General features: G+C 44.1%; 1 protein-coding gene across 9 annotated transcripts in view; it reads left to right on the forward strand.

Moving 5' to 3' along the window:
• The window catches only part of PARVG (parvin gamma), a 29,057-nt gene extending 13,951 nt beyond the window's left edge, over positions 1-15,106 (forward strand). For all 9 annotated transcript variants that reach the window (XM_044450811.1, XM_044450808.1, XM_044450809.1 and 6 more), the window contains 8 exons: positions 5,863-5,978; positions 7,703-7,758; positions 9,182-9,204; positions 10,619-10,680; positions 10,773-10,841; positions 12,166-12,267; positions 13,498-13,570; positions 14,880-15,106. In XM_044450811.1, coding sequence (XP_044306746.1) covers positions 5,863-5,978; positions 7,703-7,758; positions 9,182-9,204; positions 10,619-10,680; positions 10,773-10,841; positions 12,166-12,267; positions 13,498-13,570; positions 14,880-14,959 — 581 coding nt within the window. In that variant the 3' untranslated portion in view covers positions 14,960-15,106. The remainder of the gene's footprint in view (positions 1-5,862; positions 5,979-7,702; positions 7,759-9,181; positions 9,205-10,618; positions 10,681-10,772; positions 10,842-12,165; positions 12,268-13,497; positions 13,571-14,879) is intronic.
• Positions 15,107-16,162: the final 1,056 nt, after the last annotated feature.

Below are 16,162 nucleotides of genomic sequence, written 5' to 3' on the forward strand. Positions count from 1 at the left end.
CCCTTACAGAGGGAGAGGTCGCTCTCGAGCACAAACCTCACCAGGAAGTGATCTGACCATGACAGGGGAGTCAAGCATAAATTCCTCACCCTCAGACCACCCTCTTCCTGCCCCATTGAGAAAACCAGGTCCAGAGTGTGTCCACGTTCATGGGTTGGTCCGGTGACATGATGAGACAGCCCCATGGCCATCATGGAGGCCATGAAGTTCTGAGCCGCCCCGGTCAGACTAGCCTCGGCATGGAGATTGAAGTCCCCCAGGACCAACATCCTGGGGCTCCTCAACACCAGGTCCGAGACAGTCTCCGTCAGCTCAGGCAGGGAGACTGTTGGGCAGAAGGGTGCATGGTACACCAACAGAATCCCCAATCTGTCTCGGTCACCCAACACCAAGTAGAGGCACTCCAGCCCTGGTCTCGAAGGGACAGGAAGTCCTGTGAGGGAGATGGAGGCTCGGTAAACTAAAGCAACCCCCCCTCCCCTCCCCTCTGGCTGTGAACGGTGCTGGACCAGATACCCGGGCGGGCACATTTGAGAGAGGGCGACATCCCCCCCCCTTCCGCCCAGGTCTCCGTTATGCAGGCCAGGTCGGCCCCCTCATCCACAATCAAGTCATGGATGAGGGCAGATTTGTTATTGACCGACCTGGCATTAAGCAACAGCACTGTCAGGCCCGAGGGGCGACTGACAAGACTCCCTGGCACCCTCTGGCTGGGAGCAAAGCCAGAAGTAGGGACAGGTGTCAGCCATCTGTCCCTCCTTCTTCTATGCAGACACGTTAAGCTCCCACCGCTGTTACGTCCTTTGCCCATCACCACCCCAATGGCAGCGCCGGTGCGCTCCCCAGGAAATGCAAGCGGCAGCATGGCCAGGGACGACTCCATAAAACAATATAAACACTATAAAATTATAAAAACATTTTAAAAATTCAGCGCTCAGCAGGAGGGCCTAACAGCGAAAGTGAAAGCCCCCTGGCCAGCCCAGCCCCCCCCCCCCCCCCCCCCACCCGCCCCCCCAACGGCCCCCCCAAACGGCGGCAACCGCCCTTTGGCCGACGCCCTTCAGCCGCCGGCCCGAGGCTGCCGGCCCTGGCCGCTGCCGGCGCTTTCAAGCTGCTGGGCTCCCAACGCCCCGCCTCGGCCGGCACGCCTCGAACGCATGCAGGGGCGTGGCAGAGCAGCCAGGTGGGTGATGGAATGGCAGAGCGGCGTGGCGCGGAGCGGTCTTCGCAGCGTAGGCTGGGGCGCAGTAGTTCTTCTCCGGTGTCGGAAATCTTCTCTTCTTCCGGTACAGAAGCTTACATTCATCGGAGCCCACTTGGATTCGACATTGGAAAAGGCCTTCCTCCCTCAGGACAGACAACTGACTCTCGCTCGCCACATCCATCGAATGCGACGAGACGGAATGGTTCCAGCGAAGTCCATCCAGAGGCTTCTAGGTCACATGGCTTCCTCCGTTGCTGTGGTACCACATGCCAGACTTCGACTTCGTCCTTTGCAGCTATTTCTCAACAAAGTGTTCCATCCACAGAGAGCTCCACTGTCGAAGTTGCTCTGAGTTCCATCCTCGGTGCTCCACTCTCTACTATGGTGGTCGGTCCCGGCCAATTTGATTCTTGGGGTCCCCTTCAGGCCTCAGTGCCCATCGATAACCGTTGGTACCGACGTGTCTCTTCTGGGGTGTGGAGCGGTTTGCCTGTATACCCAGGGCACGTGGACGCATCAAGAATCCACGAATCATACCAACTTCCTGGAGCTGTTGGTGGTATTCAAAGCCCTGCGTTCTTTCGAGGATGTTCTTCAACATTGGGTCATTTAGATAACGTCAGACAACATAGCCACCGTCTTTTATCTGAACAAACAAGGTGGGACGAAATCTCCGACCCTGGCCAGACTTTCTATGCAGATCTGGGACTGGTGCATTTCGAGAGACACTACACTAATGGCAGTCCATCTGGCCGGTATGGACAATATGGAAGCGGACCTTCTCAGCAGGCACATGCTCATCTCCCACAAATGGGAACTAGATCCTCGGACACACGACGAACTTTTTCATCGCTGGGGGTTTCCCGACGTGGACTTGTTCGCCACCCAACAGAACAAGGTGTGCGAGACTTTCTGTTTGAGAGCAGGAATCGGGTGCGAATCCCTAGGGGATGCCTTCATGATCCCATGGAACAACATGAATTTTTACGCCTTCCCGCTGATTCCTCTTGTGATGAGAGTCATAGCGAAGATTGTATACGATCAGGCCACGGGGATACTGATTACCCCTTGGTGGCCACGCCAGCCTTGGTTTGCCACACAGCTCGATATCTCTCATGGGGAATACCTTCATCTTCCACCACTTCCGTACCTCATAACCCAACAGGACGGTGCACTTCGCCACCCAGATATACTGTCGTTGAAACTAACAGCATGGCGAATCCGATAGTTCATTTTGCTACATCTGTACCGACGGCAACTTCCAGCGGTTTGAATACTGCCCTTGAATCCACTGCATCCAGAACCTTTGAATCTGCTGGGGTCGATGTTGCTTCCTCTTTCGATCCAGCAGCATTGTCAGATCCAACTATTGTTCCGTTGAATCCAACAACCTTTCATTCGGACATTCAACACATCTTGGATTCTGCTCTAAAGCCTTCCACACAGAAGTCTTACGCGGCTAAATGGAGATGATTTTCCACCTTTGCCGAGTTTCGTTCGTTCTCTCCACTTATATCATCGATACATCAAATTCTTCAGTTCCTCTTAGAACTACACCACTCTGGACTGAAACCATGTTCGATTGAAGTGTATACGGCGGCAATTGCCTATCATCGTGGTATGCTGGACGGATCGTCCCATCTTCTCTCAACCTACTATTAAGACGTTTCTGAAAGGGCTTTATAATCTGAATCCATCGATCAGGCCAGTAATGCCTACCTGGAGTCTCTCTGTTGTTTTGCAAGCGCTTACAAGAGCTCCTTTCGAACCATTAGCAACAGTCGATTTACGTCTTGTTTCGTGGAAGACAGCATTTCTAGTGGCGGTTACCTTGGCCTGAAGGGCCAGTGAGCTCTGTGCTCTCTGCGTAGACCCATCTTACCTCAACTTTCACAGAGAAAAGGTCGTCCTGCGGCTCGATCCATCCTTTCTCCCTAAGGTGTCCACTTCCTTTCATCTGGGACAAGATATCAATTTGCCTGCCTTCTTTCCGTCTCCGTTGACTCCGCTAGAGAGATCATTGCACTCACTCGACGTTTGGCGCTGTTTAGCCTTCTACAGATCTAGGACGGAATCTATTCGGCGCTCAGATAGACTTTTCGTTAAATATGCTACCAGAGATCAAGGCACTCCTGTCACTCAGCAGAGGCTTTCTAAGTGGATAGTCCATACCAACACTTTGTCTTACCAACTGGCTAAGATTGACTTACCTACAGCTCCTCATAGCCATTCAACTAGGGCTGTTGCTACCTCCTCTGCCTTCGCATCAGGAGTACCAATTGACGAAGTATGTCGGGCTGCTACTTGGGCGAACCCTTGCACTTTCGCCAAACATTATCGTTTAGACGTTTGGGCTCAACAAGATTGCTCCTTCGGCAGAGCCGTTCTTTCATCTGTTCTTTGTTGAGGACACCTCCCCTTCTCCATTATGGTAAGCTTGTTAATCTACCCATATGTGTGATGCACAGAGGCCACGATGAAGAAAAGCAGGTTGCTTACCTGTAACTGATGTTCTTCGAGTGGCCATCTGTGCAGTCACACAACCCACCCACCGGCCCCGCTCGGTGTCGGTGAGTGGATCTTTTCGTTGGTACCGAACATTTCTATTATTCCTTGGTACCGATGTTGTTCACAGTAGAACTAATTTTTTCCACATGGGGGCATCCGTTCGGTCGTCAAAGATTGAACAAAATAGCGGACACTCCGCTCTTTATAGACTGTGGGGGAGGGGGAGCAGAGCTTTTCCCGCCAAAAAAAAAAAAAAAAAAACCCGTTAGCTTGTAATCTTCCGGCCAAAGGCACTGCGCAGGCGCAGCACCCATATGTGTGACTGCACAGATGGCCACTCAAAGAACATCAGTTACAGGTAAGCAACCTGCTTTTCCTCTGCATAATACTCCTGTCATAATGGCAGCCATTTTGCTGAAACATATCAATGCAGCAAGGTTTCTACCGGTGAGGCAATTTGAGGAAGTTGGTTTTGGGATGAACTAGATGTGTGTGTACTAGCAAACATATTCTGGCCCATTTGATTATAAAGTGGAGACGTGTTAGTGGGAGAGGGGATTCTGCTTTTAATAATAAATGGAGCAGATCCCTTATTTTACTGCATGAAATGGCTTTCAACTGTTTCCTACCAATCCAGCTTGGAAATCTACTTTGGTCATATACCATACGCAGTGATCCTCATATGCAGTAACCCCCACAAACCATGACATAGCATAATACAGAATTTCTTTACATTAAATGCTCACCTTTATACATGTACACATTTAAAACACTTAAAAGGTATACATTAATTCCCATCAACCTTCTTAGGCTTCCTTTTTCTCCTCAATATATTTTAAAAGGCAGACATTTCTGAGGGCCTTTCTACTGTATAAGTCATGACTCAGAAATATTTTTTATGTCCTTCCCTTTAAAATTCTGTCTCTACCTTGGTTACAATGCTCACTTTTTCACATTTTAGAAACATCATTTTCTTCTTTCTTGAATGTAGTTAATGAACTAGTTTCCTCCACTAGATAAAAAAGAGCTCTTTTCATCTGAGCTGTTTGTTTTTCTTCAGTTTGTTGAGTCTTCTGTGTCACTGAATTTCAGACACTGAACTGACAGAAAATAACTAATTAAAAGGGCAGGCTAAGAAATGCAGAGATGGAAGGTCATAAAATAAACTGAATAAGAAATCTGCTTGACTAAAGGTGACTGACTCATATTTTCTTCTTTTCTCTTAATAGCTGTAACAGAAGGGCCAAATATACAATTGCTGTCATAGACAACTAGTGCTTCTTTTTTCTTTATAATAAATATATAAATAAATAAATCTTGTGTGGCAGAATATCCATATATATGTATATATATAAGAGAAAGAGAGGGAGGGAGAGATCTTGGCAGGAACAAAAAGAACTATGTACTGGAAAGTAAGGTTTTCTCTCCTGGATGCGTATATGTGCATTGCTGGATGGACTGTTGATTTATTACTACAATAATCAGGGTTGGTTTCAGAGAGCAGTGAGGGTGTTTCCTGTACCCCAAGCCAGGCAAGGGCCCACTATCTCAGCAGCACCAGCATTTTCACTTTCTCTCATGCTGCCTCTGTCCTTCATTACTCTGGAGGAGTTAGAACATGCAGTTCTGCCTTTCCTGAAGGCTCCTGAAAATCTGGGGCCAGCCTGCACTGCAATTTATTTTTAATGAAATAGTATAATCATACCAAAATCTACTCTCATTAATATAGGTATCTGTTGTGTACCACCAGGTGCAGTCACCAGTTTGGTTTTTTTAATTGAAGCATGTATATTCTGCCTTTCTTTGGCAGCATTTCAGGAGCCATGGCTGGAGGTTGTGGGGCGGAGGGACTGGCAGGGGGAGAGTTGCAAAAGAAAAACAGCAAGCAGGTGAAAGGTTAAGCACTTTTCTTTCAATTATACCAAAATCTACTCTCATTAATATAGATACCTGTTATTTGTTTGTTTGTTTGTTTGCTAGATTTATATCCCACCTTTTCTTACAAAGAACTCAATGTCACTTACATCATTCTCCTCTTCCTGCAATCAAGCTCATCCCCACAACAACCACCCTGTGAGGTAGCTGGGCTGAGAGTCAAATCAACCAGTTTGTATTTCATCAGTATGTATGTGTGTATGCTTTTATTTTAGTCATCTTCAGGAAGGACCTATTAAGCACACTGCATCTTCTGGTGGCCATTGCTGAGCATTTCCAACCAGAGCTTCCTATACCTCCAAATGTAAATGTGGCTGTAATAAATATAGAGGTAATTTAAGACTGTTATTCCCATCTTGTGCTCTGTATTTGTACCCCATTGTAAACATCCTAAAATCAGAGACATGCTGAGAGCAGGATAAGGAGCAAACCCTAGTCTTGATCTCATCTACCCATTTAGCTCTGTGGTGAACTGTGGAGCATGGTAGGATAGGGTAGGGGTAAAATGGCTTCCACTTGTTTCATAGCACCACCTTCCTCACAGTATGGAATATCATTAGGAGTACAGCTGCCATATATTGAAGGAAGAGTGGTGGCAGGATCGGTTTTGTAGGTTCCTGCCTCCCTGTCTTCTCATTGAACCTGCTGTAGCAGCAGCAGCCTACAAGATAGATTGCAAGAAGTGGGAAGAGGCTATTCCATCCAGCTGCAAATCAAGGTCCTTTCAGCTTTTCTCATACTGAAATGACATTAGGAATGTTCAAACTAGGTCAACATTTCATTGTTAAAGCAAAATTCAAAACATGAATGTGTTCTCTTAAAATTCAATTATGCTGAACTGGATAGCATTCCATTATAGTATTGAATTTGGGTTTTGATTATGAGATATGAATGTTAATCTGTCAGTTATGAAACACAAGCACATGCTTTGCATTTCAACTATCAAAAACAAGAAACTGCTAAATACCAGTGCATATCTGCAATTAAATATAAAATGCCATTAATAACAGGTGTCAAATACTGTCAAATGGTAGCTGTCAAGTAGTGGAATAAAATGTCATGTTTCACAATTTAATATCACTGGATCTCAAGCAGAAATAGCAATACTCATTGAATATGTCACAAATATTTTGGGAGATTATGCAGGGTGTAACTGATGTCAAAATGGCAGAGGATAAGCATATTCCTTCTAGAATTAACTAGTCTTTTTTCACATTACCACTTTTTCTATAGATTGTATACCTGCTACTGGTATACTCAAGTAAACCCTAGATCAGTTAAGAATATTTGTGCTAGAAACCAACTCTGACTTTCCATTATACAAGTCTTCCTACAGAACAGATCAGTGTACTGGGTAGAACTTCATGATCAGAAATTCCCAGTATTCCCAACCCTCATGTCTGCTGATACCATTCAGAGTGGTACATGTGTGGGTGTTCTGGGGGAGGAGCACTGTAAGTATGGAAGGGTTTATTGTCGTAACCACAGGTCATAACACAATGAAAACACTCCATATATACATGGTTACATATTTATATGTGTACCACCAGGTGCAGTCACCAGTTTGGTTTTTTTATTGAAGCATGTATATTCTGCCTTTCTTTGGCAGCATTTCAGGAGCCATGGCTGGAGGGTGTGGGGTGGGGGGACTGGCAGGGGGAGAGTTGCAAAAGAAAAACAGCAAGCAGGTGAAAGGTTAAGCACTTTTCTTTCAACTTACCACTTCTCCCTTGAGATGCTCCCCCAAAACTTTGCATGCTGGCAGAAAAGAGAGGGTTGGGAATGCTGCGTTTGGTCTCCGAATGTGTAGACCTGTGTAGACCTGTTTTAAAGGTTGTATTTAGCAACATCTTTTGGTTTCATCCTAGACCATTAAGGCATCTTGCACTACATGACTCTCCTGTCCATTTAATAGACCCTTCCCTTCCCTTCCCTTCCCTTCCCTTCCCTTCCCTTCCCTTCCCTTCCCACAAGTTAGTAGTGGGTGCCTTTTCCTCTTACAACTGCCTTATACAGTTTTCTATACTTCCTCTAAAACCTGCTTTCTGTTCATAGAGTACTGCACATGGATTAAAGACTGAAAATACAATAGAGTGCATCACAAAGAAGAGGTAAAACATACTTTGTCTTGAACTCTGAGTGTACAAAAATGGGAATGATAGTTTATATAGGAAGACGTGCAGTCATTTATCTTAAAATATTGTGTTGGTTTTGCAGATAGGATTTAAAAGGTGTAGAAAATAGAATTTTTCATTACTGGTTTGTGCGAACCCCATTCAGCTCTTTACTGAGGTGCTGTTGAAACCAGAGCTAATTCAGGAGGTGCAAAGCCCTCTTTTTAATCCACAGTTACCACTGCTGGTAGCTGAGCTAACCCAAAAGCACATGTGAGATTTCTAGGAATGCAGAAAGTGGTCTTATACTGAGTCAGATCCTTGATCCATCTAACTCAGTTTTGTCGACACTAACTGGCAGTCACTCTCCAGAGTTTCGAGCAGGAATTTTTCCAGCCTTCCAGGAGATTCCAGGGATCATAACCCAGACCTTCTTCATACAAAGCATACGCTCTACTTCATTTGTCAGACAACTCCCCACAGACCATGCCAATCTAGCTTGAATGTCTAGTGGATATATGATGATGGTGATGACAGCATAAAACTTCTTCCGGATTGTATCACTTCATAGGCTGAGTGAGGTATTGCTTTACCAAATGAACTTCCATATTAAAAGTTACTTCATGCATCTAAAGTCAGGGAGAGGATTTAAACCAAGATTATAAGTAGGAGATTTTTTTCATGCACATCTAAAAACAGCTTTGCCACCTTAAGTTCAAGGACTGTCTTCCACCATAGCTTTAAGGATGCATAGAAGGGATGATAGTCCTGCTTTAAGTTCAGGTGAGGGTGGGCAGCAGTTCCCTGCAGACCACCCTGTTCACCATGAGGAGGCTCAAGATGTGGAGGGTGGGTCAGCACACATGGCCCCAGGACTCTTACCTATCATGTTGTTTTCATGTGGGAGGTTGACTGTGAGTGGTGTCACATTACTCCTCTGGATAGCAAATGACCCCAGAAAGGACAATATGATGGAAGTTGATTGATCCATATGGTGAGCATCTCAAGTGATGACAAGAGCCATATGGTTCCATTTATCCCCATTCTCATCCCGCTGACTGTAATGTGGATATTGCCCTAAAACCACTGCCTCACTTCTACAATGCACCCCGCCCCCCGCTGTGACTGCAAGCCCTTCTGCACTCACCTTGGCTCCCCCCACTTCCTCAATCCCCCACCCCAATGCCATCTCATCCTTGGATACCCACAGGAGAACTAAGCAGAAAGGAATTCAAGAAAACCCATATTAATCTATACAGTCTGTCAGATGCACCATGAGTTGTTTAACAAACAGCCCACCATACTGGTTTGCTTGCAAAGTAGGTTGCTGTGACATGTAAATTGTTTAGTGTGGGCTGCAGCTCACTTTATCAGATGCCTTTCTTGGAGTACTAACTCTGTTTGTTTGTTTGATATTTAGGGAAACTGCAGAAAATTTTGCAAGTAAGTTACAGAAGAAATCTTTGTTTCAATTTTCAGACACTATGTTCTGCTTTCAGTAACTCTGTGACTAACCCTCAACAACAAAGCCTCATATCACATGCAGCAAATAACAGTCTTCTTCCAGTATCTCAAACAGTGAAACAGTATTGGTCTGCCACCCTTTGAAGGAAGCCTGGGATTCTGTGTCCTACCAGAGATGTTTGCCTTCCTGTCTTACCTTTTGTACATGCTCTTCTACATGTACCTCTGAGCCCATCAAGAGGGGTTGAGCTGCTGGGGCTGAGGCCAGGCTGGAGAGGCAGTAGAAATCTGTGTACTGCAGCCTCCCCTCCCCTCCATGCCCACTGGAATGTCCCCTCATTAAGCTCTGTGGGGTCCTCTGAACTATATTTGTAATGCTGGGAAAGCAGGTTCTTTCCACGGCGCTGTCAGGCAAAGGAAGTGATCAGATACTGGAGTTCCTTTCCCAAGGTTGTAGCAGTGCTTCCTGCTCAAAGAGGGAAAATCTGGAAAATCCCTGGGATGCACTCCAGTGAACATAAGATTGCATGCTAAATAGAGGATGATGATATTTAGCTGTACATCAAAACACACCATCAAAATACACTGTGCATTACAAAGTAGAGATTTATGTACCTTTCACTTGATTTGATTTTGATCAGAATTTACTCCATTTGCCCCCAACCTTTTTTGGGAAATGCTTGAATGTCTATAAGCTTGATTCACATTAGAAAAATGTGTACTGCGAAGAGGTGCATGGGGGTGGAAATGGAAGAAAAGTGCCGTTTGGTGCACACTTTGAAATTGTGCATGCAGAGTGTTTAGTTTCTCCTATCTAAACAACAGCAGCAGCCACAGAAGAAGCTCACCATCTGAAATGAAAGTGAGAGAAGCTGAGCTCTAGTATGTAAATCAGGACTCTCAAGAAAGTCAGGTTTTGCTGATTCTCCCAACAGGGTAAATAACAGTAGAAGATGGGTCTCTGTCCCAAAGAACTTCCAGCAGTCTTTGCCAATATCACGCTTTCCAGATGTGGCAAACTGCAACTTCTGTAACTGCCAACCAGCATGTCCAATTGTCTGGTGGTGGACAGTCAGACAGTTCTAGAAGGTGCCTGGTTGCAGAAGCCTGACTCACAGTCTAAATGTCTATAGCTACCTTGAGTGCCATTTTGCAGTGAAGGCAGGGTACAAATTATATGCAAAGGTAGCAAAGAACAGAGACAGAGACAGAATGTCATTTGTGTACAAGCTAGAGAGGATCCCAAGCATTCAGCCTTGCCTCATTTTATTATTGAGTTGAGATTTAGGTCATTAGAACCTGCAGTACAACACACAATGTAAATGTATTCTCCAAAAATACTGAGAATTGTGGCATGGCATTTACCCAGCTAACATGTACCACTTTGCTGTAGAAGCTGACATCTTCAATGAATTACTGAAATGTGCTCCAGAGAAACTGGAAGCTGTAAAACAGGTAAAATAAGTGAACACCCCACTGTTTTTTCAGGGCAGTTTATAATATGACATAGAAACACAACAATTCTGTGCTGCTTTCTGTCCTCTTAGGTACTTTTGAAGTTTGTCAACAAGCATGTTGAAAAATTGGGATTAAATGTGACAAATCTTGACTCTCAGGTAAAAACCTGTTCCAGTGATTTCCTATACTATTTTTAATCTGCAAATGCTTGGTGGTGTTTGTTCTCTCAACAGCTCTATGAAAGAGATTGCTGTTACTCCCTGTCTACAAATGGGTGTGGGCAGTGATTTGATGAAGGTCACAAAATGAGCTAACTTGAAGCACAGAAATGCCATGTAGCCTTTCCCAGACAGTTCCACTTTAGATAGTGGGTATCTATTTCAGTGTGCTTTTTAAAGATGCATTCATAAAAATGTAGCATATGAAACATAAACCAGTGTATTCATTATTTGTACTTGTTAGAGACAGCCTCAACTTGGCTTCCTGTCAAATATACACTTGGTGGCAAACCATGTAATATATGAAGCGGCTCTGTAACTCATGAATAAGGGATTCAGTTCCATCCTGGAAGATAAAACTAATGGACAAATATTACAGTAGATGAATATTCCACCACAAGATGTTAGCTTTAGGGATGGAGCCAGATTTGACTGCATGCAGCCAGACTGGCAGAAGCAACTTCCCCACTCTTTTCTCCTCGCTGCAGCCCCCTAGAAAAGAAAAGAAAAACACTACACAGAAGATGAGAGAGGGTATTTCTGAAAATTGGGAATAGCCAGCTTGTGTGAGTAGATTTTGGGCTCAGTTTTCAGAGACAGATGTGTCTTGTTGACCTGCATTGACTTAAATTGCTAACCTGAACACTTGCCTAAAGTTGGGAAATATATGACAAGATCTGAACCAAAGTCATAGTACTCTTAAGACAGACTCCTTAACGCTAAGACCTGATGCATATGTTATTGGTTTTGTGGAAGAGCCACTGTGTTGTACCACACTAGTAATATATTAATTTTTGAGGTATTTATATATTTTCATCAGATTTATATTCAAAAGAATAATCACTTGGAACAGGTGAGATATATGCAGGAACAGCATCAGCATCACTGTGGTCTGGCAGCCTGGAGCTGGTTATTTTTCATGTAATCCATACTTGCAAAGTTATTCTTTCATTGAAATGGTACAAGAGAGCATGAGCTCTAGCAACTCCCACGCCACACTGAACTGATGTTAAGGTGCTGATGTTTGGACTTAGAATAGAATATGAGAACTTGGTGTAATTGTAGTGTTGTATCATTCCAAAGAAATATATCGATTACGGTTTTGTGCTGGTTTGCGTAGAAGTTTTATTGCACAAAACTAGTGGCAACAAATCTTGTCCCTTCTGTCATGAAAGTATTGGAGTTATCAGAACTGAAAGTAGGATTAAGCAAATAGAAAGTTTATGTTCATAGCCTTAATGTGTTTCTGTTCATTTCCCCCCAGCTTGCAGATGGAGTTATTTTACTCTTGCTAATTGGGCAGCTTCAGGGCTTTTTCCTGAATCTGGGAGATTTCTTCCTGAATCCAAATTCTGTTTTAGAAAAGGTAGGTGATTCTTTATGCACTCAGCTGTGGTTTCAGGACTTCATGTTGGCTCCCACACTATAGGGTTACCCTAAGGCAGCGGTGGTGAACCTATGGCACATGTGCCACAGCGGGCACACAGAGCCCTCTCTGTCGGCACGTGAGCCAAGTCGCCCCAGCATCACTCCAGCAGCCAAGCATTGGATAACAGTGCACACAGGGGCCATGTGCATGCTCAGACAGGAGTAATGGTGCCAGGTGATGATGTCACGATCCGCGACTCATTAGCCATAACTCATCCGAGCTTTCGCAAGGCCAGTCAGTGTGCTGCCAAGGATATATATCAGGGGTCCTCAAACTTTTTTGATAGGGGGCCAGTTGAACGGCAGTGGCTACACGTGCGGGCCGGTAAGGTGGGGGTGCCTGGGGGCGCGGGCTGGTGAGGTGCCGTCAGGTGTGTGCGAGGCGGCGTCAGGCACGCGTGGCGGTGGCTTGCTTTCTCGGAGACCATCTCTGATCGAGCGAGCCACCACCTCTCCACCGCGCTCGTATGGGAGACAGGCAGTGGTGGCGGCTTGCTTGCTTGCTCGGAGACCTCCGAGCAAGCCACCACCTCCCCCACTCCCTGCCACATGCGTATGGGAGGCAGGCGGTAGCGGCGGCTTGCTTGCTTGCTCGGAGACCTCCGAGTGAGCGAGCGAGCCACCGCCTCCCCACCCACGCAGCAAGTGCACACGTGGGCGGCGAACGGTGGCACAGGCTGGATGGATGAACATGGCGAGCCAGATCCATCCTACGGGCCGTAGTTTGAGGATACATGATATATATATATTTGCTTGGACTGGCTGTGAGTTGTTTTTTCTAAACTAAAACCTCCGTTTTCAGGTTTTATTGTAGTGTTGGCACTTTGTGATAAATAAGTGGGTTTTGGGTTGCAGTTTGGGAACTTGGTCTCTAAAAGGTTTGCCATCCCTGCCATAAGGCATAAGCAATTCTTTGGGGTTTGAGAAACTCCTGGGCGCCATGTCAAAGTGGCTGCCATGGGAGGTACAGCTAGTCTTAAATAACCTGCCCAAAAGACTGAGTATAAATATACAGTTTGAGCCCCAACATTCTAAACAACTCCAGTGCTTCTTCAGGGTCCAAAAGTTTGAACTGATGCTTTATTAACTGATGTGTTTTTGTTTTAATGTGTGAGCTTACATTTTATCCAGAAGTTTAATCACCTTTTCTTTTGTGGGCCTTTCTTAGGTACACAATGTTAACCTTGCAGTAGATTTCATGATGGATGAAGACCTTTTGGACACTCCCATCAACCCTGAAGGTCAGTCATTCTAGCAGATGCCTAAATTTGCATGTCATACCCAGCACCTTATACAGAATAGGACTAGTCTATTATAAGTTAGTGCAAAATTGCAAAACACAAACAATCTAATATGTTCAGCATTACAAAATTATATTGATACAATGTAAGATCAGCTAGGCATGCACACCCACACATATGACAAATGTTTGTCAGTCATACCTTTGGACTCACTGGCCAGAACATTGGCTTGCAGAAAGTAGTATGGCTAATGGAAGAATTGGGTTTCATGCAAATTTCTGCTGCACATTTGTCCTTATTTAAGCTGTAACCTTGTACCTGCTTACCTGGGACTAGTCCCAGTTTAGTTCATTTCTTCTGGGCAGATATTTAGAATATTGCACTAAAAGTAAAAGAACTGGAGACTTTGCTTCTTTAAATGAAGCTGAAAAAAATCACTGAAAAAAAATCACATAAACCCATTATGTCAATATTCATTTGCCAAGACATTCCAGAATTCATTGTGCGCACACACACACACACACACACACACACACACACACACAAACACACGCAATAGCAAACAGACCTGCCATTGCACAGGTTGGAATAACCCTTAGTTTGATACAGCACAACTTTCAAGTGAACTTACACAGCTATCAGATTTGCACACACTGTGTCCACCCCATCTGAGTGAAGCCTGCTGGTGACCCTTGGCATAATGGGTGGAGGGGAAGCAAATAACTCTGTTAGTTTTATTTATTTATTTTATTTATTAAAACATTTCTATGCCGCCCCTTGCCGTAGCCTCGGGGCGGCTCACAACATAATAAAATACACAATAAATTAAAACAATAACAATTAAAATAGTTGACTTGGTCTTCCCAAGCTGCACACTGTATAGACTGCAAAGCTGTGTGCTTGTTAGGACAGTCTGTCCTTTCAACCACGTTCATGTTAATTAATGCTAATTAATCTACTTTACAAACAAGTAAATCCAAGGAACACAGCCCTTGCTTTCCCTTTGTACACATGGTAAATTCCTTGGTCTTGGTGCCATAGTACTGATACATGAACAGACAGATAAACATTCTCTTTTGATACAGACATAATCCCATAAGCGCTTTCATTACATATTTCTTGCAGTTCTTCATTCCACAGCTTCTTGATGGCAGTTGCCTTTGGTCCTGAGCATCAGGTCTGAAAGAGCTGCCTTGCTTTCTCCACCCTGAGGGGTACCAATTAAATTTGTTAAACCAGACATTTCTCTTCACCACTGGGATGTCTAAGTTATCAGACATTTTAGTTTTGTCTTCTTGTGTTTTTGCAGATATTGTGAACCAAGATATGAATGCTACATTGCTGGTCTTGTACTGCCTGTTCTCCAAATACAAGATCAAAGGGATATGAAGAAGAAAACTCAAAAGGCATCTATCAGATTGATTTTTGTTAGCAGTGTACTTCCTAGTCCTAATTATTGTTTGATGTGTTGCATCTATATACACACGCTCTCTATATACATGTACATGTGGATATGTTTCAGTGTCAGAAATAACACACATGGAAGTTGACATAAGAATAATTCTTTAGATTTTAAGAGGGTCTGCAAGAAATCGTTGTATCTTGCTGCATGTTTTTGGAATTTACACTAGTAGCACAGTGTAATAGATAATAGAAATGAGGTTAACACTGATACATTTAATAGATGTTCTTGTATTTGATGGCAAACACTGCCCTCCCAACCTTTTTTGGGCATTCTCATGAATGTTAAATTAATGTCAGTCATTTCTGTACCTCAGAATTCTGTACCTCAATTGGCTCCACCACAAATATTCAGTAACGTTTCAGTGGAATAGATTTTTTTTACCCTGAGGAAGACTTTGCAAGTTCACCTTTCCTTTAAAAGCTCCCTGCATGGAGCCACTGTTTCCTCTGTCTGCTTCCTTTTCTATGCCTTTTCCCACTGCCTGTTGTTGCTTCCCTGGCTTTGTCTCCTCTACAAATTAGTCACGTGTATGATACCATCAGGTCAGGGATCTCATATTGAACAGGATGGCTGCTCCTGGAATGATGTTGGCATTGGCTATTGGTGAATGAAATCACAACTATTCCAATTTGACATTTTCACTGAGGACAGATTAAATTAATATGCCATCATTTTACAGGGACTGCCAGAAATTTCATCCAAAGGGAACCTTTTCAGCATGACCATCTTTTCAAATAAAAACCAGTGGATTGTTTCAGTACATTTTGCATGTGTGCATCAGGTTTTCACAGAGGTACTGTGAACCAAGTTATGGAGATCATGTTTCTGATATGTTTCTTATTTTCCAAATACAAGGCTATAAACCCCCTAATCAAATAACTATGGCCTGTATTATTTTTGTTATTCCTGAGACCTCTCAAGTGATTGCATAAAGAACAGCTTCTCAGGGAGTGTTAGGTCCAATATGTGATTGGAAACATTTTCCAGGGTCTGCTTTATTTTTACAAAAGCCAGATCAAAGGGAATCCTTAATCAATAGACTTACATGGAGATGGCATAGTTTCCCATGCAGTGATGGTCATTCTGCATGATGTGTGTACCTTGGTCCTAATGCCAAGAGGTCCAAG

This window comes from Varanus komodoensis, unplaced genomic scaffold, assembly GCF_004798865.1.
Source record: "Varanus komodoensis strain SLA01 unplaced genomic scaffold, ASM479886v1 scaffold69, whole genome shotgun sequence".
NCBI classification, from domain to species: Eukaryota; Metazoa; Chordata; class Lepidosauria; order Squamata; family Varanidae; genus Varanus; species Varanus komodoensis.